The sequence below is a fragment of the Lissotriton helveticus genome, chromosome 12, assembly GCF_964261635.1.
Source record: "Lissotriton helveticus chromosome 12, aLisHel1.1, whole genome shotgun sequence".
Classification (NCBI taxonomy): domain Eukaryota; kingdom Metazoa; phylum Chordata; class Amphibia; order Caudata; family Salamandridae; genus Lissotriton; species Lissotriton helveticus.
The window spans coordinates 655146021-655173607 of record NC_136073.1 but is presented as its reverse complement, the minus strand read 5'-3'; the positions used below and the strand labels follow the sequence as shown (position 1 = coordinate 655173607).

At 42.3% G+C, this 27587-nt stretch overlaps 1 protein-coding gene across 1 annotated transcript in view; it reads right to left on the bottom strand.

Moving 5' to 3' along the window:
• The window catches only part of LOC144798086 (uncharacterized), a 613288-nt gene that overhangs the window by 181061 nt on the left and 404640 nt on the right, over nucleotides 1-27587 (bottom strand). The window contains exon 7 of the mRNA XM_078668856.1: nucleotides 21056-21166. Within this exon, the coding sequence (XP_078524982.1) occupies nucleotides 21056-21166 (111 nt within the window). The remainder of the gene's footprint in view (nucleotides 1-21055; nucleotides 21167-27587) is intronic.

Below are 27587 nucleotides of genomic sequence, written 5' to 3'. Positions count from 1 at the left end.
TCTGACGCTTGAAGGGTCGGAGCAGCACATGGAGCCGTTCTGACCACATTTCCTCCATTTATAGAGCCAGCGGCAGCGGCGGAGATATTACCTCAAGCTAACGCGAATGGCTGCTATTTTGTAGCTGCCGCTCGCTGGATTCCCCTCAGGTAACCGGCATTTTTGGCTTTCAAACGCACAGCAACATGTTTTCCACTCTCTTCATCAAATTTGCTTTATGAACTGCCTGCTATAAATTTTGACTTTGCCAAAAATACTAATATCCCAATTATCAATATGCAAGGCTTTTTACAGTATATTGACCCTAGTATGTAGAGGCTGTTCATTTCAATAGGTTTTCTTTTGACTTCAACTTTTTCCAACAACAATACCAGTCAATGTGATATTATATATGGACATTCTCTATGATGTTGCTACTTTCTGCTCTTTTGAATTTCTGACCTCTTCCTCATACAAAAATAAATGTGAATACATTTTTCTCCTTGTCACACCTTCCAGCCTCTAAGATAATCAGTTCATTGCTTCACTAAATGTATGACAACATTGTTTTTCTTGGTTCTTTTTTCAACAAATGTTAGAGTGCGTATGGAGGGTGACATAATTTTTCTCTGATTCACGTCATTTTTTTCCGGATCCTCACTGATATATGATGTGTTTTTACTAAGCTTTTGGGCAGACTGAAATCTGTCTTAAAAGTTACCTCTCGCACTGCACATCATTTTAAGATGGCTAGTGAAGCTCCACTCTCGGTCAGAGCCTCGTCTTCAGGTACTAAGCCAAAGAGAGCTAAAAATGTTCCCCCCTCTCCCTTCTTATCTTCTCAGAACCCTGTTCTTGATACCATTTTGATGAGGTGAGGGGATTGAAGTCTCTTATGTCCACAACGAATGAAAAACTTCAGCAAATTGAAGATAGATGGATCAATATGGAAGCTAAGGTACTTGATATGGAGCAACGCATTAGTGATCTACATGATGTATCTACTAAGATTCCATTTTAGAGCAGGAAATTCAGCGTCTCAAACTTCACACTAAGGACATTGAAAATCGTAATAGAGGCAATAACCCACGTCTTTATGGTCTACCAGAAAATCTTGAAGGTCCGGATATGCTTATTTTCCTAAAGAGATTCCTGTCAGAACTTTTAGATCTTCCTCCAGAACCTTCATTAAATATTAAACGTGCACATCGTCTTGGACGTTTTCAATCAAATGCTTCCAGACCCAGAGGAATCATTATGTTGTTGGAATTTACTGATCTCAAGCATGTCCTTTCAGCAGCTAAAGCGAAACGTCACCTCATATGGTCTGGTCACACCATTTATCTATCACAGGATCTCTATAATGCCACTAAAGCAAGGAGAAAATAGTTTTTGGCTCTTTGTCCTCAGATGAGACAATTGAATATTCGTCATGGTATTCTTCATCCTTGCCTATGTAAAATTACTCACGAGGGTTCTACACGCTCTTTAGATGATCCTACTAAATTGAGGTCTTTTCTCTAAAACCTCTCAACGAATTTTGCAACTGGTTCTTCTCATCTTCTCTAAGTTTCTTGTATCTTTTTTTAGATCTCATTTGTTATGGCTGTTTATAATTCTACTCTTTTTTTATCTTCCTCTCTGTAGTTTCATCTGTTGTCGGTGCTACTGTGCTCCATGCTTCGGTCATTGCGGTTTCCTCTTAGATCTGGACCTCCTTCCTTGATCTATCTACTTTTTCCTCTATTCTTTCCTCCTCTCCCTTTTTTCTTTCTTTTTTATGTTTGTTCCTTTTATTTGTTGATGTTCCATTTGTTGCATGTGTCTATTAGTGCTGTTTATTGTTATATAATGTATCTTTTCCCTTCACCTCATATGTGGTGTATTTCTCCTTCCAGCTGTTTCCCTGAAGTGTACCATCTTCCTATATGTATTACCCATCCATCCATCCCTCCAATATGTGTAATATAATCAAGTGGAATGTTCGTGGTCTTGGAAACCCTTTCAACAGACCAAAGGTACTTTCTCATTCATGAAAATTAAGAGGCATATTATCAAGGGGGTTTATCTCCGCTTTTTTGGCTTTAAAAGCCAAGAAAGGGGAGATAAAAGTATCTCCCTATTACCTAGCTGTCGCTAACACCAGTTAGCGACAGCTAGTAGGAGATAGCGACCATCTTGGGCCCCACTTTGCATGTCAGTGATATTTATCACTAATGACATGCAAAGTGGGCGTGCCAAGATGTTAGCGACTGGAAACAGTCGCTAACATCGCTATCTCCTATTACCAACTTATGGAGATATTCGCGCTAAGCGCGAATATCTCCAAAAGCTAACACCTGCCCTGAGCAGTTCTTAGCCATGTTATCCAATGGGAGGTGGATAACATGGCTAAGAGCATTAGCTCGGTAATGCATGAATATCGCTGACTTTTCAGCGATATTCATGCATTGCGGCCGATTTTTATCGCATTTGTGATAAACCTTGGTAATACCAAGGTTTATTTGCGATAAAAATCGCCGCAGCTCAGCGGTAAATTTTTGTCTCTAACCAAGCAATAGCGATAATTATCGCTATTGCTTGGTAATATGCCCCTAAGTTCTCAGGTTTCTTTCATTCAAGAAAACATTGTAATGAAGCAGAATCACTTAAGTTTAAAAGAAAATGGGTGGGTCAAGTTGTTTACTCTCCTTCGTCTAGTGAGAAAGGGGTGTTGCTATATTGTTCCACTAGCAGCCCGTCCCGACGTTGTCCGGGTATGAATTGCTGCCGGCCAGTAGTATAATGTTTTGTAGGATTTCGTTTAGATAGCATTTCTTATCTGTGACAGGCCTGTGAAACGCTCCGATTCACAGTGCACTGCTGATGCACTTAAGAGTGCGCGTTCAGTAGTGTGTGAACTCGAGTTTCCCTACTTTATTTTTCCTTGCAATATTATATAGCGTGAACTCGACAACATGGCATGAGCACAATTTACATTACAGAAGAACACATTCATTTGTGGTAGGCACGGGGAGACAAAGCGATTTGCCTGGAATCACAGGATGTTGAGCTGATGCCGAGATTCGAAAGTAGTTCCCCAGCTCTAAAGTTCGCAATTCTAGAACTTGTGGCGGGAGGTGTGTCTAAAAGTGTATGTCGGTGCTGGCCATCAATGAGGGAGACCTGTGCATTTTTCAAATGGGTGGTGAAAAAATATGATTATGTTGCTGGGGATGTGGGCCGCCGTGCCACCAATGTACTTACCGGGGGAGGGTAAACAGCCATTATTCAGCAACTTTCTTTCCGCATACCATCACTCCGCATACTTTCATTACGAAAGTACCATGACTCCGCATTGCTATTATAACGCATGGCATTACATTTTATATGCTTTTACCACGCATACATTTACAACGAAATTCGTTGTAAATGCATGAATGGTAAAAGCATTTTTTTATGTTTGGATAAGGTAAGTATGGGTATAGGGGTATATGTTTTGGGGTACTGAGGTATATGTTTTGGGGTGTTTGGGTATTTTAAGGGTTCAGATATAGTTTTGGGTTATGGGGTACAGGGGTAGTTTTAGGGTTTAGGGATAGGTATGGGTTTTGGGGTACAGGGGTATTTTTAGGGTTTAGGGCTAGGTTTGGGTTTTGGGGCATAGGGGTATTTTTAGGGTTATGGGGTAGGTTTGGGTTTTGGGGTACAGGGGTATTTTAAGGGTTCAGGGCAAGGTTTGGGTTTTGGGGTACAGGGGTATTTTTAGGGTTCAGGGCTAGGTTTGGGTTTTGGGGTACAGGCGTATTTTAGGGAACATGGGTAGGTTTGGGTTTTGGGGTACAGGGTTATTTTTAGGGTTCAGGGCTAGGTTTGGGTTTTGGGGTCCAGGGGTATTTTTAGGGTTCAGGGGTAGGTTTAGGGTTTTGGGGTACAGGGGTATTTTAAGGGTTCAGGGCTAGGTTTGGGTTTTGGGGTACAGGGGTATTTTTAGGGTTCAGGGATAGGTTTAGGTTTTGAGGTACAGGGGTATTTATAGAGTTCAGGGCTATGTTTGGGTTTTGGGGTACAGGGGTATTTTTTGGGTTTAGGGATAGGTTTGGGTTTTGGGGTACAGGGTATATTTATAGGGTTAAGATGGGTTAGTGTTTAAGGCTGTAGGGGTATTTTAAGGAGTAAGGGTGGATTATGATTATGGGGTGCAGGGGTATTTAAAGGGAGCAGGATGGGATTAGCACACGATATGAGACATGGCATGAAGGGCCGAACGTACCACACGCCCCCAGCGTTTGTGACGCCACAGCACACTCCCACAGCACAACGCAGAAATGCCCACAAGGGACTACTTTGCTGGCACAGTTCTTTTACATTTTAAATGTATATGGTCTGCATAGCCTATGTCCTTCTGCTGCAACTGCCCTTTCCAACGCTGTATTGTGTGTTGTGATTGGTGCTGTGGTTCCTGAGATTACCCTCCTCAAAGGTTTGGGCCCTCTCTTTATTATATTAGTATGGATAAGTCATTGCATGTGCAAATTTTATCTACACAAAATGATGCTGATGGAAGATGGGTAATAGCTAAGGTTTTTATACAAAATAAAGAACTAGTTTTATTGAATATTTATGGCCCAGTCAGACAAGACGCATAATTTTGGAATGGCATTAAAATGTTACTATCTTCCATTGATTGTCCGAATATTATTGTTGCTGGTGACTTTAATCAATGGATAGATCCTTTCGTTAACAGACAATCTAAGTGTAAATTTAATCCAGACAAATCCCATAAAGCTTTTCAATCTGCCATTGCCTCTTGTTCATTATATGATGTTTGGAAGACTAGTAACCCTGATTCCCTTGAATTTACTTTTTTCTCCAATGTTCATCAAACTCGGTCTAGAATTGATTATATATTGGTTAGTAAATTCCTACTCCCATCTATTCAATCCTTGGAGATTGGATCTATTTTTATTTCTGATCATGCACCCGTCCTTACGGTTATGGACCTTTCCCTAAGTTCTCCCAAATTTGGTTGTTGGAAGCTTAATAATTTTCTATTAGCAGATAGCATTTTTATTATTGAAGCCACTGCTTTTATTAACACATTTTTCAAATGTAATAACCCCTCCGATACTTCTATTTCTTATAATCGAGATGCCTTTAAGGCCTCTTTCCGTGCCTTTACTATTTCATATGTAGCAAAAAAAAAATGAAAATTGGATGAAATAAATATACATCTTTACTACAACAACTCAAATTATTGAACACACTTATTTTACTTATAAATCTTCCTCTACTCTTCATGAATTGATTAAGGCCAAATCTGAACTTAACAAACTTGCTATAGTTGAAGCCTGCAATGTCCTTCTTAAAATTAAATCTAAATATCATGGGGGTGAACTTAAAGCTAGTAAGATGCTGGCTAATTATTTAAAAATCAGATCTGAACGTAAGTATATTGGACCCATTTTAAATGAATCATCAAAAAACCTAGCATCCTTGGATGAGGATATTGCGAGTATATTTCACGAATACTACCAATCACTTTATTCTGATGTTACGAATCCCTCTAATCAAAATTTAAATACCTTTTTTACAGGTCTTCCCACTCCCCCTTCCTTACATGATGAATTTGACTTATTAGAAAAAGAGGTTACTCTTAAAGAGATAACTCATGCCATTAAATCTTTTAAAAAATCAAAAGCACCAGGTCCTGATGGCCTTTCTGTTTAATGTTATTCTACTTTTTCCTCTATTTTTGTTCCCAAACTTTTGGCTCTTTTTAATTTACTCATTGTTGAATCTAAAGCCTCTGGTTCCTTTATGGAAGCCTTGATCGTTCTTATTCCCAAGCCCGATAAGGATCACTCACTATGTAAAAACTATCGTGCCATATCAATAATTAACTATGACTGTAAGATATTCGCTAAAATTCTCGCTTCTCGTATTGAGACTATTATCCCATTATTGGTTAAAACTGATCAAGCTGGTTTTGTTAAGGGCAGATTGGCTGCGGACAATGCTTGAATGTTTGCTAATGTTATTTCCTTTGGGAAACATTTAAATCCCCATTTTCAGTGTTGTCCTTAGATGCTGAAAAGGCTTTTGATTGAATTAATTGGCAATTTATGTTCAAAACACTTCAATGGTTTGGTTTTGGTCCAACTTTCATTTCTTATATTAAATTGTTATATTCTTGTCCCTTTCCAGAATTTTTGTAAATAACTTCTTCTCAAATGTTTTTCTTTATTTAGGGGTACACGTCAGGGTTGTACCCTATCTCCCTTTATTATTTGTTTTATGTCTTGAACCCTTCCTTGAACGTATTTGGGTTAATACACATATTTCTGGCTTCACACATAATTCCATAGAAACCAAAATGTCAGCTTATGCTGACGATATATTGATATATATGTCTAATTCCCACACTTCCCTTCCCCATTTTCTGGATGAGGTTCAGTTATATTCTAGTATTTCTGGATATAAATTGAACTTTTCTAAAACAGACATTTTACCTCTGAATTCTATGTACTAGCTATATATGTTAAATTAAACTAATTATACTTGGTGTCCCACAAAAATCAAATACCTTGGTATTTGGTTTTCTGCTACTTTGTCTACTACAATTAGATACACGTTTAATGCACTAATTACCAAAATTCAGTCACTCCTACTTTCTTGGTCCCCTCTTCACTTGTCATGGTGGGGTAGAGTAGATGCTATCAAAATTATGATTGTGCCTCATGTTCTCTATACATTATCTATGTTACCTTTTTGATTCCCCATTTCATATTTTCCACAAATTAATTCTATTTGTACAAAGTTTTTATGGAATAAAAAAATGCCCATGCATTGCTCCTATGAAACTTAAACGCCCCAAATTTGAAGGAGGTGTGTGTTTTCCTGACTTTAAAGTTTATCACTCTGCATTTTTGATTAGACCTTTTTTTGCCCTATCTTATGAATTTGCTGATATCCTTATACTCAGATGGATTATTTTTGAACGCTCCTCATTAAAGGATTTTTCTTTTCGTAATATATTATACATGTCTAATTGCACCTTTCTATTTAATAACCCTATTTTAGAATATTCCCAAAATTTACTATATAATATATTTTCTGATGACCTAGATCCGTTTCAATGTTTTTTATCCTCTACTATCTGGTATAATAAATGTGTCTAATATGAATGTAAATCATTCTATTACAAACGTTGGAAGGAGAAGGGTATTATTTTTGTTCATCAATTGATTCACCAAAATTCTATTATTCCCTTCTCTGAATTACAATTGCACTATCTTTTACCTGACAAGTTTCTTCATGAATACTTTTTAATTTCAATTGCTTTGCAATCTTACTTAGCTTCTCATAATTTCCCCAATGTCTCCCCCTCACTTATTCCATCAACACCGCTTTATAGTATTTCTCAACCTAAAGCCGCTCACTTTATAAGTTATTGTTATTGCATGTTACTGAAATACCTAAATCTCTGACAGAACTAGCTTTGGATAAAGACGTATCCTTATTGTTTCCTGTCTCTGTTTGGGATAAATTATAGTCTAAGTTATTCAATATTTATGTAGCTGCTCTTATAACTCATTTACATTAGAGCAGTTCTATTACTCCTGTTTTCATATCCAAGTTTTCCCCCAGCTCTTCGCCTTTGTGCTGGTCTTGTTACGAATGCACCTGTACCTTAAGACATCAACTTTATGATTGTTCTAATGTATTAACTTTTTGGCAATATATTTGGTCTACATGCATGAAAATCTTTATATGTCATATTACGTTATCATTGCAAAATGTTTTTCTAGGTTCCTCTTCACCTGGTATGGATGTCTCTACTCCTATTTCTATATTGTTTGACCTATTTATTGCATTAGCATTCAAAGTTATTTTGTCATGTTGGAAAGATAATTTTAAATGATCACATTGACTTGGTTGAGCTTTTTTTGTGATGAACACAGAATTGCTAATATTTCCTCTTCCATTCTCTCCAGGAAAATATAATCTGATCTTCGCTGGTTACCTTTTACATCTTACAACTACTTCTTCTCCCTCCTCTCCTATTTGATTTCTAATCATTTACTTCTTATTTCTCTTTTATGTTTACTTTCCCTCCCCTTCTTTTTTCTTTTCTTTTTCTCTCATCTATTAATTTTTCATCCTACATTTATACATTGATTGTTATATATTATTTGTAATTTGTTCACTGCTTTGATAATTTTTTTCTCTTTGTTTCTGTTTCTCCTTAAACAAAAAAATAGTGTGAATTAATTTATTATTGATTGTTTTTAAATTGCTTGTTCATTTTCATTAATTAATCATTAATTAATTATGTTAATAGTGTTATGTTTCACAATATAGTTGGTGTCAATCAGTCAGTTAAGTTAAGCTTTATTCGATTATAAAATAATCATAAAAGCAAATTTATAAAACAGTAAAATCACACATTACAGAAAGACGGGCAACCACAAAATTATGGGATAAGTTTTACAGTGAAAAAAATCTTACAACAGGATAGTTTTTCTACACTTGAAAGCAGATTTTAAAAACAACGAAACAGATAAAATTACAAATTCTTCACCAAGGGATTGTATGACTATGAATGCAGGACGGCATTGTCGCAGGCCTAGTGTTCTAAGCAGCGGGAGAATCCACCTTTTTCTCTGGACTGTATATAATTTACAAAAGAATAAAACATGCATGGTGGAATGTGCTAACATATCATCGCATGGGCAGTTAGACAGCTGCCTAGACCAGTCGTTAATTACTGGAAAGCTAAGCGACCTATGGACAATGCCCATCCTGAGATGTGTTAATAAAGTCTTTCGAAATCAGAGAATACAAAATTTAAATACAACTGAATCTTAAAAGTAGTCAGGATATTTTGGTGAGCAAGAACAGAGTTTTTTAATATCTCTGTAATTAATCTAATATTTTCAAAATATTGTAAACAGCTAAGTTTAAAAACTTTCCTATTTACTTTATTCAAGGTATTAGGGTTATCAAAATATTCTTGATGTACTAATTTACAAGGGAATTCCTTGACATACCTGAGCCAACTTATATGTGATACCCCATCTAACCCACAGACAATAAGTAATCATTTGACAATTTAAAATGGTCTTCTCTGAAGTCCAAATATGATGCCAGAGGAGGATTGGTTGAATGCCAATGACATCCGCTATATAAGATATACCTAACTCCGAGTGGCAATTGAAAGTAGAGACACTAACCGGGATGGCAAGCAGGTATCTGAGAAATCTGTTTTCAGCCCTCTGTAAAGATGTCACATTTACATGCCCCCAAATACCCGCTCCATAGGTCGCTATTGCAACACATTTAGCCTTGTAAATCTGAAGTATTTCTGAGGGAGGGCGTCTGCCCAATTTCTTGCTAAAATTAACCAGGGCTGCCAGTGACTTTGAGATCAACAGTCTCCTTAGATTAGCAGCCTGTGTCCACATGCCAGTATGATCAAATAAGACCCCCAAGTATGAAAAGGTATTGGCGCAGTCTAGACGATTCTTCTCTAAGAAGAACGAGCCACACTGTTTGCTCTGTGGGCCACATTTTAAAATGAATGTTTTGGAGGCGTTTACTGTAAGGCCCAAGTTGGACATATAGTTCACAAAACTAGATAATACCTTCTGGAGACTATTTGGAGTGCGGGCCACAAGCACCACGTCATCCGCATACATGAGCACAGGAAGTGGGCGCTTACCTACCGCCGGGAGGTCCTGGCACTCATCTCTCAGAACCCGGTCTAAGTTATTAATATACAAGGTAAAAAGAAAAGTGGCAGGATACAGCCCTGCCTTACACCTCTTCCGACAGCAAAGGAATCAGTGCTCTCAACCCCTATCCCAAATCGAACACTGGCGTAATTTAAAGGGGAATATGGTAGGAGGTAAATTTGTTTACATTAATTGTTTGTTAATTTATTTTAATTTTATTGCTTGAGTGGGAATAGTAAATTATTCCCCTATGCAATCCAACACTTTCCCTACTGTTGCACTTGCTGAAGTGGGAATAGTAAATTATTCCTCTCAGCTATCCAACACTTTCCCTACTATTGCACTTGCTGGACTGGGAATAGTAATTGTATCCCCTCTGCTATCCAACACTTTCACTACTGTTGCACTCGCTGGAGTGGGAATAGTACATTATTCCCCTTTGCTATCCAAAACTTACCCTACTGTTGCACTTGTTGAAGTGGGAATAGTAATTATAACTCTTCCGATATCCAACATTTCTTTACTGTTGCACTCTTTGGAGTGGGAATAGTAAAGTATTCCACTCCGCTATCCAACATTTTCCCTACAGTTCTTCCTGCTGGAGTGGGAATAGTAATTTTACCCCTATGCTGTGGCTATCTCTGGAGTGGGAATAGTAATAATTACCTCTACGCTATCCAACACTTTCCTTAATGCTGTACTTACTCGACTGGGAATAGTAAATTATTCCCCTACGCTATCCAACACTTTCCATACTTTTGCACTCCCTGGAGTGGGAATAGTAAATTATTCCCCACCGCTATCCAACACTTTCCCTACTCTTGCACTCCCTGGAGTGAGAATAGTAATTTTATCCCCTCCGATATCCAACATTTTCCCTACTGTTGCTGTTAATGTAATGTCAAATGTAATTGTAAAAGATTAAAAATGTTTTAATATTTTAAATTATTGTGTATATATTTTATTTTAATTTTACTGTTATATGTATATATATATATATGTATTTATAATTTTTAATATGTTTCTAATATTTGATAATTGTTTATAATAATTATGTGTTAATATTATTAAGTAAACTAATAAATTATATTTTATATATGTATGTTCAATTATTTTTAACATTATATTTATTATTTATAATTTCATTTTCTAATAATTCTAACTGTTTTTTTAATTATATGCATTATTGACTTTATTTTACATTATTTTTTAAACATTAAAAAAACACGATATTTTAAACAACTATTTTTTTTCTCAATATTGTATGTAGATAGGACTTTGATTTTCTGGACAACTATATTTTTGTCCTGATATTTTTGTACCTCGACATTTTTGTTGTCGATATTCTGTCAGTGATCCCTTTCTCCTGGCAAACCCCCCCCACCTAATTTACTAAACAATTGCCCTGACATCAAGGGCTTTACTTTCAATAACTCATGTTTCAAAATGCCCGCTTACGTAGATGATATTTTGATCTTCACTGAAGAAGCCGACACTGCTTTCCCAGCCATTCTGAACAATCCCCAAGATTTTCTGGCTATTCTTTTAATACTGATAATATAGAGGTTCTGCCCCTTAATCCCATTTGCCTACCTGATTGTAATGGTAACACTTGACTACATTGGCAATCAAAATATATCAAATGCTTAGGCATATGTTCAAGGAAGTGGCAGAGTGAGGTGTTAGCCGTCATGGCTTAATGCCTCACTCCACCACTTCGGAAACCCAAGGTTGCGCCACATTTACAACGATATGGTGCACCCGTGCGTTTCCCCCGCACTGGAGCAACACTTAGCAGTGTAGGGCCAATGCAGTCACACTTGCACCATAGTACAAGGGTGTCTGTGTGCATGCAGGAGAAGATTGTTTATGTACAGGAAGGTCCCCCTTCGTCTACGTAAACAATCTTTGAATGCCATTTTGTCACTTCTATGTGTGCTGCTTAATGCAGCACACTTGGAAGTCATAAAATGCCATTTCTATTTTTAAGATTGTTTATGTACAGGAAGGCATTTGACTTTTTCCATGTGTGCTGCAAATGCAGCACAAATGGAAAAAGTAAAAACATGGAGAAATAATGTCTTTCTCCTTGTTTCGGCAACTTAAGAAAAGGATTTCCCTGTTCTTAATTTTGGCGCTGCATCCTATTTAAGCTGCCCTTGTAAATAGGGGGCAGCGTCAAAATCAATGGGTGTTGCAGTGGAATGCCCATGGCAACACCCACTGCCCACCCCTTTCAAGCTAAGCATAGAGTGAAAGGGGGCCTTATTTACAAGGCAGCGTTAAGCCACGTTAAGTGGCTTAACGCTGCCTTGTAAATAAGGCACTGCCCCTATCGCCACCAAAACATCGTATAAAGTGACGTTGTGGTGGTGACAGGGGCTTGTGCATATGCCCCATAGTTTAACAGAAGTTCTCAAAATCAGTGAAATAAAATAGGGAAAAAACTTTAAGAAGGTTAAAGCTCTATTGTCTTTCTGGTCCTCCATACATATCTCCTGGTGAGCTAGATATGAAACTTTGAAGATAACGATTACCCCAGTAATAAACTTTCTTTCCAGTTTATTGGCAAACTTTCTTTCGAACTCTTTTTTAAACTCCATCCACAAAATCACTGTAGACTTCCTTTGGAGCAACAAGAAAACCAGAACCAATTTTAAAAACGTATACCTTAAAAAGTGCCAGGGAGATGGTAATATCCCAAACTAGTACACCTACCAAATGGCATTCCTTGCTACCGAAGGTGCACAGTGGCTTCGGGTAGGCAGTCCATAAATCAACCGTGGCTTAAAAATGAACAACAATTATGCTCTACTTTTCCCATGATTGCCATTTTAACTATGTTGGATCACAAGTTTGACAACTCACATCAAATTCTGGGAGACACTACCAAGACATTAAAATGAATTAATAAGCTTAGGTCACAGTTCATCAATAAATCCACTGGCTTGTCGTTATGGTGTAAGAAACTAACTCAGACACCTGAATCCTCTTCATTTTTCGTCATCTGAGCATCCAATGGTATATCCCTTAGTATGAACCTCTCCCATTCGCTAACCTTCAAGACAAATTTTCTCTTCCGAACACTTAGGGGCATATTAGCAAGGGCATTATCGGCGCTTTAGCGGGACTTTTTCCCGCTAAAGCGGCGATAATTTTATCGCCCTATTAGCAAGCTGTCGCTAACAACAGTTAGCGACAGGTTGTAGGCGATAGCTACCGGTTTGGGGCCCGCTTTGCAGGTCAGCGATATTTATTGCTAATGACATGCAAAGTGGGCGTAACCCAACCTGTTGGCGACTGAAAGCAGTCGCTAACACAGCTATCGCCTATTAGCAAGGCAGGCGAAGCGATAAAAAACTTTGCGCTAAGCACGAATAACGCCAAAACCTAACGCCTGCTCAGACCACTTCTTAACCTGTATATCCATGTCCCTATTAGCGTTAATGACTGAATATCGCTGTATTTCCAGCGATATTCACGCATTGAGCCGCTATAGCCGAATATTTTATCGCTTTTGAGATAAACGTTGCTAATAGCACGTTATCTTAGCGATAATATCCGGTGATGCGCAGCGATAAAAAAAATATTAGCTAAGCTCATTTCGCAATAAATATGGCTATTTGTTGCTAATATGCCCGAGTTCTATATTTCTTGCACATTAATGTAAAGATATTTAAACTTGGCCCTCTCTCACAACCTGCATTTCTAATGAACCTACCAAATGGGCTATGTTTAGGTCCCACCGCTTTAAGTTAAAAAAAGGACCAAGGTTAATACTTCATTCTAACAGGATTCAAAATAAATTGACTAAATACTTCAAGAACATTGACAGAATCCCACCATCAACTACCACTTGGACCTCAATTTGTAGCTGTACACTTCAGAATAAATTAATTCTCTCACTCACTCAAAGTATACTTTGTGTGACACATTTACTTTACTGAACTCCAAAGAAACTATTCAGACTAAACCTACTAGACACAGACCTGTTCTGGATTTGGCAAGATTCGAAAAGCACTATTGAACACATGCTGTTCTCATTCAAATGGCTTACACCCTACATTCCAGGTGCAGCTCAACAGCATTTGCAATCTATCTATTGTACTTGATTTTCCCACTACTGCACTTGGCACATTTGCTGCTCCTATCCCCCCCTAACTGGTTGGATGCAGACTTGCCTGTTTTATATCTACTTCTCACAATCATAATCAAAGTTATTGTCATTAAATTATGTATCATACCTGGTGGGTGTGGGTTATCTATCTTATAAGCACATACAAAATGATGGGGCTCCTTGGACAAATTCATGAGTACTGCTTTGGCACACTAAAATATCAAAGGTACACAGATTCATATGAGCCTTACCCTCACTTGGTGACTTTCCTTACGCTGTCACTTATATCCCGCTATCTCACTAAGCTTTTAACCTCCTCTGTTTCTACACTCTACACTTGCTATCCTACTTATTACTGTGTTTTCATACATTTGAAGAGGTGTTATGTCTTTCAACATGTAATTTCCTGCCAGATGCAACATTCACCCTGAAATATATTGGGGATACCCGGTGTCCCTCAGAACGTGAGTATGCATTTATGACCTACAAACAGTTCTGTCAGGTGAACGAAATCTCCTCAAGGGGAATTGTAAAATAATGTTTTTCATTAAAAAGACCTATTAATATTCCCTAAAGCGTGTGAAACTTCTACTCAAAAAACACAAATCTTTAGAGAAAAAGGATTTACAAAAACCACTGATACAACACAACCATTAACTTGTTTTAAATATATTATTTTTCATATAGCAAAACATGTACATCTATCTCTTTTCATATTTCTCTTTTCAACGGCTGTCCAGAGAACATAAAAAACAAAGTATCCCATTACCATATACATAGGGAAAATCACAAATCTCTTGGTGATCATATACAGAAACAGGAGACCTTGGAACCACATATAATCAAAATGTCCCAAAAAATGTTTTGTTCAGTGTATCCTTATATTTTCTTTACATATTCCAAGGATAGCTGACATAGGACATAACGTAATTTTGCCAACGTTTTGACCCTGTGACCAAGTGCTATTTACTATACATCATGGCAGGTCTTGCTCAGGACTAAAAAAGACCAAGGGGCAGCCTTAAATGTATTCAAAAGAAAGTCACACATGGCATGTCCCAAACGGTATCTATTAATTATGTAACATGACATCCCAGACCCCAGCCGGGGTTCACTCGATGTGGTGATGGGGTTAATATTACCCTCCTTCAATTGTAGTCCTCTTGGCCCAATCATGGCTTTATTTAAAATAAACAGCAGCAGCTCCTGTCTTGTCTGCAGTCTTCCTGCGTGTTGAGGGATCATTTATAGGCTCTTTTAATGTTTAATGAAAAACATTATTTTACAATTCCCCTTGAGGAGATTTCGTTCACCCGACAGAACTGTTTATAGCTCATAAAAGATCCACCATTCATTTCACAATAATTATAGATTCTCATTTTCTAATTTGTAATTTGTGACATGTACCTGTGTTCAGCCCTTTTCTGTACGAATCCATATCTTGTACACTGTTATGTACACAGACACCTAGTCATGCAACTCACAATACCATTGTTTTGGCAAAAGTATAATCTCTGTATTCTGTTTGTTTAACAAAAAATTGCTATTAAAACTTACTGAAATAAAAAAAAAATGATAATTTGACAGAAGGTCTTGGTTATCTCATTGATTACTTTCCAAACGTTTAATGTGATGCAAATGATTAATTTGAATTACATTGGCCCAGCAACATTGGCTAAAACATGCACAGGATTTAAAGGTATTTTTACTGGGGTGGTGCAATTATTGGCACTTCAAGAGTATTTCAGAATACAAAATGATGGGCTAATTGGTCCTGCATTACACTGAGACAGCCATATTTATTCAGATATGTATAATTTAAGCAGAAATGAGCGCCTCTCTATTTCTTGTTTGGGGAAACTAAATGGGAAATCGGAATTTTAAAAACACATGTGGATAGACACATCAAAGTAAATAGCATCACATTTAAAGGGGAAACAACCTTTACGACATGGTCATCACATTGCGTTACCTTTACAACGTGTCGTTACATTGACCGTGTTGTTACAACACAGTACCATTACAACGCAAGTCGTTACAACGACTTGCTCTAGATGGCGATCTAAACTAAGGAACAGTATAATTTACTATTCCAACACCTTCCCTACTGTTGCACACACTGGTGTTGGAATTGTAAATTATAACATTCCTAAGTCCAGCGCTCCATCTAGAACAAATCGTTGTAAAGACTTGCGTTGTAATGGTACTGAGTTGTAAAAGCACGCAATGTAATGCCTCACGTTGTAATGAGACATATTCCATTTAAAGTTAGTATTTGAAGGACTAGATCCTGCTGGTCAAAAATAGTTAAACTGTACCCATCAGAGTTAACGCCCACAACTGATCACATAATCTATGTTAGTGAGAATGGACCTCTGTTAACTTGGCAGAGGAAAGTCACCAGAGTCAGAGATCCCCTCATACATACACAGGTGTGTGCGTGGCTCTCTGCAGCTTGGTTGTGTGTGTGTGGTTTAGCGGACGTTTTCGGCCGCTAAGCGGCGATAATTCTATCGCTCTATTATCAAGCTGTCGCTAACTGATGTTAGCGACAGCTTTTAGGCGATAGCGAGCGGTTTGGGGCCCGCTTTGCATGTCAGCGATATTTATCTCTAATGACATGCAAAGTGGGCGTACCCAACGTGTTAGCAACTGAAATCAGTCGCTAACCTCGCTATCGCCTATTAGCAAGGCAGGCGTAGCGATGGAAATATTCCCGCTATCACCAAAAACTAACGCCTGCTCAGACCAGTTCTTAGCCATGTTATCCAATGCGAGGTGGATAACATGGCTAAAAGCATTTTGTCGCTAATGCGTGAATATCGCTGTATTCTCAGCGATATTCACGCATTTCGCCGCTATCGCTGGATATTTTAGCACAATGGAGAAAAACGTTGCTAATAGCATGTTTTCTCCGCTAACATGGTTTGTCGAGTTTTCGTCAACGGTGAGGGTCGACGTCGTGTTTTCACGAATTGCAAGGGTCGCTGAATTTTGGAATACCTGCAATCTATGGTATGGACTTTCGTCGCATATCAAAATGATGAATTAACGAAATCCAATCCCCTCGCCGGCTGAGCAAATTTGAGTCTTAATATCTCGGCACCAGTTACAAATGTGCATGCCTTGAAGATTGAGTAGTACGAAACCCAATTACCATCTCGGCTGCGTTAAATTGGGCTTCAAAAAAACGATATCATTAAAAAGCCACTGAGATTAGATGAAGTGCTTACCAACTGCTGACATGAAGCTTTGAAGTTTTTACGTTTTCTGACTCCACCGTGAGCGGTGGTATTGATGCTGTGAGTCTATTTCTATCCTACCCATGATTCCACCTCCATAATCTCAGGCGATAGGATATCCTTAAGTTTCATTATCCCCTGGTACTTGTTCAAACATGATGAAAAAGGTCCTGATGAAGGTGGCCTAGAGCCGCCGAAAGGCGCGTAGACCTGCTGCAAGGGCCGAAAATTACATCTTGGGGCCCTAACAATAGCATTGTGAACTTGCTAACTATAACCCAGTTCCTTTTCTTCATTTGAGTATGTGATTTGATTGTGGTATCAGTGCTAGTATGTGAGTAGGTTCATTGGTTTGGTTGTTACCAAGGGGTATTTTTCTTATGATATGGTTTCTTGTTATGTATATTTATGATTTATTTGTGTTATTTCTGACCTTAATTATGAAGTAAGAATTTCTCTCTTTGAAATAAACAGATACATTTTTTATGAACTCTTTAATCCAAAACAGTATTTATATGAATTTAAAAAAATGAAAAATAAAGTATATTTTTTTGAATAACTCTTGTTTAGAATAATTCCTTTCTGTCACCAACCTTTGAAATTTATAGATGTACACCAACAATTGAAATATATGGCCACCGTAGGAACAACCCTTTACATTATATGTGTTCTCCGCTAACATATCCAGCGATAGACAGCGATAAAAAAATCGTCGCTAAGCCTACATAGCGATAATTATCGCTACTTGTTGGTAATATGCCCCCAAAGGTTTTAAGCATTATTCATTGTGCAAAGCATAATACAGGGCCTCTCGTCCTTTAGCAACAGGCCAGTATTCATCAGACCAAATGGTATTTGAGGGACAAACAATCGTGAGTTGCTCCTTGTCCCAAGAATCAAGACAGCCAGGAGCAGAGGTCAGTCTTTAACCTACCTGGTACTCAAGCATTGGAATGCTCTGCCTATCAATCTTAGAATGGAGAATAATTTGATGGTTTTTAGGAAAAAACTTAAAACGTATCTTTTTCCTGAATTTTAATTCTTTAAGCCTGCACTCTAACCCCTTCAGCAAGCGCTGGGAAGCCTGTTTTTCTGGTAGCCATGTGCTTTATAAAACTGGTGAACAGAATAGAAAAGAACATACTTAGATGTCTTAGCAAAAGACATTCGGCTAGCTAGGCCCTCCACGCATGAGAATGTGCGACACCTTGTCATCAGCTAAAGTCCAGTACATCAGTGACGTCCCCTATGTATCAACAGAATGCTTTGAACATTCAACATGAACTGCAGACAACCATCTGCATGCTGCAACGTGATCAAACTGATGGCAGGGAGCAGGTCTGGCAAGCACATGCTTCTTGCACTCTATCTGCCTCTCTTCGGGCCTCATTTATGAAAAGTGACGCATTGCTGCGTGAAAACAGCGATGTGTCACTTTTCACTGCGCTCTCCCTGCGACACTAACGATGCGTCAGGCAAGGTGGTTCTGGGTAGGATTCTGCAGTGGGTTGACGAGGGAAAAATTCTGTCTGATTTTCAGGCAGGATTCAGATCAGGGACAGGCACCATCGAGCAGACATTCCGTCTCCTAATGATATATTGGAAGGTGGTGGTACTGGGAGGGGGCAGTTTGTACCTAGTCTTTATAGACTTGCGTACTGCCTTCGACCTGGTCCCACGGGCACTACTTTGGAATGTCCTCGATGGACTAGGCCTACCACCCTACTTGCTGCTTTTGCTCAGAAAATTCCACGAAGACAATTTCGCCCAGATCAGATGGGGTGTCCAGGGAGAAAAAAACATCTCGTATCCCAGTAGACAGGGGTGTCCGCCAGGGGTGTGTGCTTGCCCCCACTCTGTTTTCTCTTTATGTAAACGGAGTGGTGGAGCATCTCTTGGAACATCCAGCAGATGCACCCACCCTGGCGGGCAGAAAAGTTCCAACTCTCCTGTTTGCGGACGACACCCTTCTGATATCCAAAACACCTGCCGGCATTCAGAAATTGCTCACAAGTTTTAAATCTTTTTGTGACTCTAGGGGATTGGCAATAAATATAGGCAAGACTAAATTCCTTGTCCTTAACCCTCCTAAGAAATCCGTTACCCCTCCTGCCTTAGACTCTATCCCCCTTGAAAGAGTCAGGGAATTTGATTACCTCGGAATACGGCTCTGTGATACCATGAGCTGGAAGGCACACCACCAAAAGGTATTCCTGACTCACAAAAGGGCCACAGGAGCCTTGCTTAAGGAACAGCGAGCCTCATCCTTAAAACCAATCGGGGCATTGATAGATATCTACAGAGCGCGGGTTGTGAGTGCCGCCCTGTATGGGGCTGAACTGTGGGGCTTACAGAAAGTTGATACCCTGGCCCACCTTGAAAATAATTTCCACAAGGATTTGATGAGGTTGCCCCATAGTACTCCTACAATCCCACTACTGTTAGATACAGGCACTCGCCCAATCTGTGAGCAAGCTAATTTACGACCTTTGCTTCTCTGGTCCCGGATCTGGAACGTCCCCGAATTGTGTAGCTACGCTGACGCCCTAAAAGACCTTCTGTCGCTTCCAGGTTGCAGTAAGATACCCTGGTTTAGGGAAGTCAAACGCCTGCTTTATGAGCTGGATTTGGGTGACGCCTGGGTCAACAAAACCGCACCCCCCAAGCAGTTCCTGAAGAGGGTGTATTGGCTATGGGTACACAATAAGAGAATACACAATTCCAACCATTGCAAATCTGTCGCCAAGTTCTTGTTGGTCAAAGAGATCCCCTATAGGGAACCCTATCTGGACCTGATTCATAATTCTGGAGACAGATCACTGTATTTTAAATTTAGAGTGGGTGTGCTCCCCCTAGGCTCGTTTACCTCTACCTGGAAACCTCCACTTCAAACGCTTCCACATTGCCCGTTCTGTGCTTCAAGGGTTGAGTCCATCGCCCACTTACTGTTTGAGTGTAAGGCTTATGCAGCACCTAGATCGAAATGGCTAAAACCATTGTGTAGGAGCCTAGGAACAAGATCACACTCAGAAGCCCTACGCATACTATGCTCAGATGCCCGCCCATTTTTTGCATGTTGTATGGCAAAATTTTTAGGTTGGGCCTGGCGTATAAGAACCTCAAGGAAGCTGCTGCTTCAGTAAAGTGCCCCTTGATGAACTATATTCCGTATGGGTGTTCAAATGTTAATGCTACCCTTATTTGCGCATCTCGCTCTTATTGCTTTTATTGCTTTTATTATCAAACCTGAAGGTATTTTATATTATGTAAATTGTATTGTTTTATTTGATGCTTTGTATTGCTTTTAGGATATGTACTGTATCGAAATAAAGCTTACTTACTGAATATGACGCATCATGTCGCAAGGAGTTACAGATACGTCAGTATTTCTGACGTATCTGTAGGCACAAAAGTGACGCATTGCTGGAGTGTGTCAAGAAAGTGACGCAACTCCAGCAATGTGTACTTTCACTTGGGCAAGTCCCATGTTGTTAGTGCCTGCGTCAGTCTTACGCCTGCCATTAGGCAGGCGTAAAATTTTGACCTATTAGCGTCCAAGAAATGGCGCAGTGAAATATAGATTTCACTGCGTCACTTCTATGACGCTTTCTTGCGTCAAAACGCCCCCCTTGCATACATTATACCTGGGGCAGGTATAATGTGGCACAGGGGTTTACAAAGTGACGCATCTACCTAGATGCATCACTTTGTAAATATGGTGCAACAAGGCACATTTCTTACTCCGCTGGTGCGTCACAAAAAGTGACGCACCAGCGGCGTAAAAGTGACGCCATAAATGAGCCCCTTCATGTCTACACATCTGAAGGAGCGCACTCTGTGTCAGCTCCATGGGTCAGAGAACCTGTGGTGATGATGGTAAGTATGATGGCGAAAAATAGTAGCCTTTAAAACATGGGAAGGTTATTACATGAGCTTCGAAACAATTTGTGTGTTTAGTTTGCCTGACACCTCTCAGTACACACAAGCGCATTTGTACCTACCCCTGGTCCTCCGAGGTCAGTCTGGACCCAGCCAGGATGGATGGCGGTGCACAGGATGCCATCTGGTTTGTACCCCAATGACTGGCACTTAGTGAGCATGTTCAGAGCAGCCTGTATGAAACCGGAAATAGAGATAAGACACTCTATAAAGCATTAAGAGTCAAACAAAGGTTCGCATTTCTGAATGGCCATTGTTCATCCACACGTGTGACAAAGCCCATCCAGGATTAATCACATAACTATCCTTGTAGATCCTGATACCTGTCAGACCACTGAGCAACATTACCCGAGATCCAGTCACCCCCTGTTGTTTGAGGAAACTCCACTATGTTTGACTTTAGGTGCCAGCTAATAACATGAAGTCAATATTTTTAAACCAACATTGTCCAATCACATATCTGTGTTTGTGTATTGTCACTGTCATTGACCTAGAGTACTAACCACTCCCAACATTCAGCCCTTTGCCAGTCTTACAGCAGATCCCAGTACATTTGAACCCAGGTACCAGCATCACCTGAATCTAATCACATAAAGGCTTTTTGCAGAGTTCAAGTCCCCTAATCAGAAGTCACATTTTAACCATCTATCCAATGTTATGACTGCGTTCATGAAGATTTGTAATGCAAAACAATTGCTAAATATCACCACAAAATGCTAACGCACCTTTACACATCGCAGTCCCTTGTGGGAAAATGACCCAGTGTTAACGTGGAATTCACAACACTGCCAATGTCCGCAATACAACCAACACGACGGAAATAAAAACACAAGCCCCAACGCGGAAAAATATGCGATGTGCCTATAGCACAAAAACAGCAGACGGAATTGGCAACCAAAAAGAAAATCGACTGCGTAGTACGACGAATGCACCCTGAGCCACTGCAGAGGACAACATGTACCCCCCAATCCCCACGGATGAATACCCAAGAAAACACCGACCAGGGAGTGGTTGGACAGGGGAGACGGGCACAATGGCACACACATAAACATCAAGTAGTCCCACGTACCCCATGTGCCCATAGGGGCACCCACACAACACATCAACAAGTACCAACACATGCACATGTGTGAAACACAGAAAACATGCACATGCGTCATCCACACTGACAATGCTAGAGACACAACATGACCAGTAGCATGGCTGCAGTGCAATCACCATGACAATGTACATGGCATGACACTGAGGTGGCTGAGTGTGGACTACAACCAGAAAGGAGCAGGTCACACTCTGACACAACCACCTGCACATACAACCCTTGACGTCATCGGCACATCTGTGGACAGACCATGCCCAAGAGGCACAACACGACAAAGAGCACAAGTCACCCAAGTCTGCAACATCTCATCACCGTGGAAGCACAGAACTGACGGGCACACTGCCTGAAAGGACCAGTGGTAGACAAATCAGAGCCGCACAAGCGAATCAGCCACCGTGCCGAATACGCACATAAGGAGAAGTATACCTCGACATTGACAACATCCCGGTGCAAACAGCAACACCTCCACAACACACCACAGGATACAACTGGTGCCGCAAATGTGCATTACATGGCAAATCACATCTGACACAGCAGGAAAACTGTGACACGACAATGTACAAGTACAACCGGCAACCTGCATATGTGTTTTATTCACACATGCTGTGTATGTGGCCAACTCATACTGTCCCATAATTGGCAGGGACGGCCACAATGTCACGTGCTCATGAGAAGTAATTGGCAATGATGGTGTTCCGATGGGCCATCCCTGCTGCAGCTGCAGTGGGATGTGGGCCACCTGCCCCATCGTCACCATCATTGTCCGGTACTTCTGGAACTGGGATCCATGGGGCCTTGGTGCATACACAGATGTTGTGCAATACACAACATGCAACGATCATCTTGCACACTATGTCCGGACTATACAGGAGCTTTCCACCTGTGCCATCCAGACACCTGAAACGTGACTTCAACACGCCAAATGTGCGTTTAACGATGCCCCTGGTGTGTATGTGGACCACATTGTACTGCCTCTGGGCGGGTGTGTCCGAGTCTCGGAGGGGTGTCATCATCCAGGGGCAGAGTGCATATCCTTGATCACCTGTGACACTGCAGGGAGAAAAGAGTCAATGTTTGGTTCGGCAGGATGTGATGGTCGGCCCAATAACACAGGGACGCCTGTGCTGGCTGTGTGTGGGGTGAGTGTAAGCCAGACCTCAGGGAGTAGCTGGTGCTGGCAACAACTTCAACAGTCATCACGCATTCAGAAATGGAATGTCAGAGCAACAAGAGGGGATGACTGGAGCCACACAGGGTTAGTGGCCCCGGATGCACAGTGGCCGACACGGGCCCACTGCCATGGGACGCTGACCTGCGGGAGACTGGGGTAGGGTCACAAGTAATGAGCAGGTTTCCATGGATGTAAAAGGGGCTCGGCATGGAGTGTCTCGGTGGACAGTGGAAGGTGTACCCCCAGGGCATGCTACAGAGGGCACATGCCAGCTGTGTCCGGCAACATGAAGGATATGAATGCCACAGACACATGCCAGACACCAAGTCTGCATTTGCACGTTGCAGATGACAACCCCCCAGCCACTGATTCAAACACCAATGATGTCCTGCAGGAGGCTGACGGTCACTCACGGTGCACAGGGTTAGTGGCACCACGTGTCGTTGGACTGCCATGTGGAAATATGGCACACTGATCGAAGGGGGTGTGGCGCAGTGCCCACCGCCACGTACAAGGGGCCACTGCCATTCAGGACACAGTTCCACGTGTGGGACCTACTGTGATGAAGGTGACGCCGGTGGAGTATGTCACCGAGGAAGGAGTAGTGTGGGCCAGTGGCGAGGGGGCCAGCGATGGTCTTTGGAGGCTGCAGAGGTTGCGGGACTGGGGCTTGGCACTTGCCCTGGCACATGGTGGGCCCTCTTTGACACAAAACGGTGTCAGCAGGTGAGCAGTGCTGGCCTTGGGGCGCTGGGGTGGGCAGGCCTGGTCTGGGTATCAGCATCCTGGGGGCAGAAGGTGCACAGGGTCGTAGGCCCGCTGCACACGGCGTCAGCCTCATGGCGGACTGCGATGCGCTGCCCTGGCAGTGACATTGGCCTTTCTGGGAGAGAACCACACTCTGCGCCATGGGGTATTTGTCCACACCCCTGCACAGCCCTGGTGTACTCAGGGACCACCCACTGAGCTCACACACACAGGAGGGGACGCAGCGAGCGGCATTTCCGATATCGAGACTACAGCCTGGGGTGACATGATTGCGTCCACTGCTCACTACTCTCCGGTCACCAGCAGTTGTGGTCTGCATGGACATATTTGATGTGTGCATACCCACGTCTGTCCTGCACATCCACGCCTCACTTCTCGTTGTGTGCATTCCCATTCACGGGTCACTTGCATCCTTCGCACATGCCTGCACTCCGCATCTACATACATTCAGCTGTTGTGTGGCTGTGGTGCCATGACATGGCTGTATGGTGTGCAGGGTAAGCATGGGCGAAATCTGCGAATTCGCGGTCCGCGAAATCATGCGAAAGCGAATTCGCGAATTCATGCGAAATCGTGAATTTTTGTTTTTCGCGTGTTTGCGGGGCTTTTTGCGTGTTCGCTGGGCTTTTTGCATGTTCGCGGGCTGCTTGCACAGCGAAGTTACCCATGCTGTCGTGTATGGGCACAGCACCCCTGGTTCACCACTGCCACCCTCTAGTTCAGCACTGTCACCCTCTGGTTCACCACTGCCACTCTCTGGTTCACCACTGCCACCCTCTGGTTCATCACTGCCACCCTCTGGTTCACCACTGCCACCCTCTGGTTCACCACTGCCACCCTCTGGTTCAGCACTGTCACCCTCTGGTTCAGCACTGTCACCCTCTGGTTCACCACTGCCACTCTCTGGTTAACCACTGCCACCCTCTTGTTCTTCACTGCCACCCTCTGATTCATCACAGCACCCTCTGGTTCACCACTGCCACCCTCTGGTTCATCACTGCCACCCTCTGGTTCATCACTGCCACTCTCTGGTTCATCACAGCACCCTCTGGTTCATCACAGCACCCTCCGGTTCACCACTGACACCCTCAGGTTCAGCACTCACCACTGCCACCCTCTGGTTCATCACAGCACCCTCTGGTTCACCACTGTCAGCCTCTGGTTCACCACTACCACCCTCTTGTTCACCACTGCCACCCTCTGGTTCATCACTGCCACCCTCTGGTTCATTACTACCACCCTCTCGTTCGCCACTGTCACCCTCTGGTATGCCACTGCCACCCTCTGGATCATCACTGTCCCCCTCTGGTTCATCACAGCACCCTCTGGTTCACCAGTGCCACCCTCTGGTTCATCACTGCCACCCTCTGGTTCATCACTGCCACCCTCTGGTTCATCACTGCCACCCTCTGGATCATCACAGCACCCTCTGGTTCATCACAGCACCCTCTGGTTTACCACTGACACCCTCAGGTTCAGCACTCACCACTGCCACCCTCTGGTTCATCATTGTCACCCTCTGGTTCACCACTACCACCCTCTTGTTCACCACTGCCACCCTCTGGTTCATCACTGCCACCCTCTGGTTCATTACTGCCACCCTCTGGTTCGCCACTGCCACCCTCTGGTTTGCCACTGCCACCCTCTGGATCATCACTGTCCCCCTCTGGTTCATCACAGCACACTCTGGTTCACCAGTGCCACCCTCTGGTTCATCACTGCCACCCTCTGGTTCATCACTGCCACCCTCTGGTTCATCACAGCACCCTCTGGTTCATCACAGCACCCTCTGGTTCACCACTGACACCCTCAGGTTCAGCACTCACCACTGCCACCCTCTGGTTCATCACTGTCACCCTCTGGTTCACCACTACCACCCTCTTGTTCACCACTGCCACCCTCTGGTTCATCACTGCCACCCTCTGGTTCATTACTGCCACCCTCTGGTTCACCACTGCCACCCTCTGGTTTGCCACTGCCACCCTCTGGATCATCACTTTCCCCCTCTGGTTCATCACAGCACCCTCTGGTTCACCAGTACCACCCTCTGGTTCATCACTGCGACCCTCTGGTTCACCACTGCCACCCTCTGGTTCATCACTGCCACCCTTTAGTTCATCACTGCCACCCTCTGGTTCATTACTGCCACCCTCTGGTTCGCCACTGCCACCCTCAGGGTCATCACTGCCACCCTCTGGTTCATCACTGCCACCCTCTGGTTCATCACTGCCACCCTCTGGTTCATCACAGCGCCCTCTGGTTCATCACAGCACCCTCTGGTTCACCACTGACACCCTCAGATTCAGCACTCACCACTGCCACCCTCTGGTTCGCCACTGCCACCCTCTTTTTTGCCACTGCCACCCTCTGGATCATCACTGTCCCCCTCTGGTTCATCACATCACCCTCTGGTTCACCAGTGCCACCACCTGGTTCATCACTGCCACCCTCTGGTTCACCAATGCCACCCTCTGGTTCATCACTGCCCCCCTTTGGTTCATCACTGCCACCCTTAGGATCATCACTGCCACCCTCTGGTTCATCACTGCCACCCTCTGGTTTGCCACTGCCACCCTCTGGATCATCACTGCACCCTCTGGTTCGCCACTGCCACCCTCTGGTTTGCCACTTCCACCCTCAGGTTCAGCACTCACCACTGCCACCCTCTGGTTCACCACTGTCACCCTCTGGTTCACCACTACCACCCTCTTGTTCACCACTGTAGATTATGGGGGGAAAGCACACCTGCCCAGCCTCAACTGAGATGAATTAATTTGGAGCTGGTTAATGTGTCACTGAATTTGTGCTTCAAGTCTGGCACCTGCTTCCTTAGTTGTAAGTGCTTCCTGTTGCAGTTATTTTTTTTACAGGAGCATTGTGCCATACTTGTAACTATTCTCTGGTCAGATCAGGGTAAGAGAATAGTTGCAAGTAGGCAACTGAACTCTGGAGGGGCCCCTCAGGAAGCACTACAGGGAATGGTTACAAATTAGCTTGAACTTTTGCACCTGCTAAGTGCTTTATGTTGTGCAAAATTAGTTTTTCTGCAATTTCGCGAGATTCACGGGGCGCGAAATCGAACTCGCAATCTGCAAATTCGTGCAAATTTGCGGATTGCTTTTTTTGCGTGTTCGCGGGGTTTTTTGCGTCTTCGCGGGCCGCTTGCAGCGCAACAACCGCAAAGTTACCCATGCGGTCGTGCATGGACGCGGCCATTTTGTGCGCGTTGTGTATTTCCGGTTCCGGGTGCTAGCTGTGTGCTCGCGTTGTGCGCTTGTCGCGTTTACGGGTTCGCGGGCGTTTTTGCGTGCTCGCGGGGGAAATATCGCGCGAACTTACCCACGCGGTCCTCTACGGGCGCGGCCATCTTGTTTTTCATTCATTGCTATGGTTTTTGGGCATGCTACCTTTCTATCCATCTTACATCTTTGTTATCCTATGTTTTTCTGAACTTTTTTTGCTTTTATTTGCTTATTATCTATCTCTACAATTTCCTACATCTATATTTTGTGTTTTTTTAAACTTTTTGTTGCTTTATTACCTACTTTATTTCTTT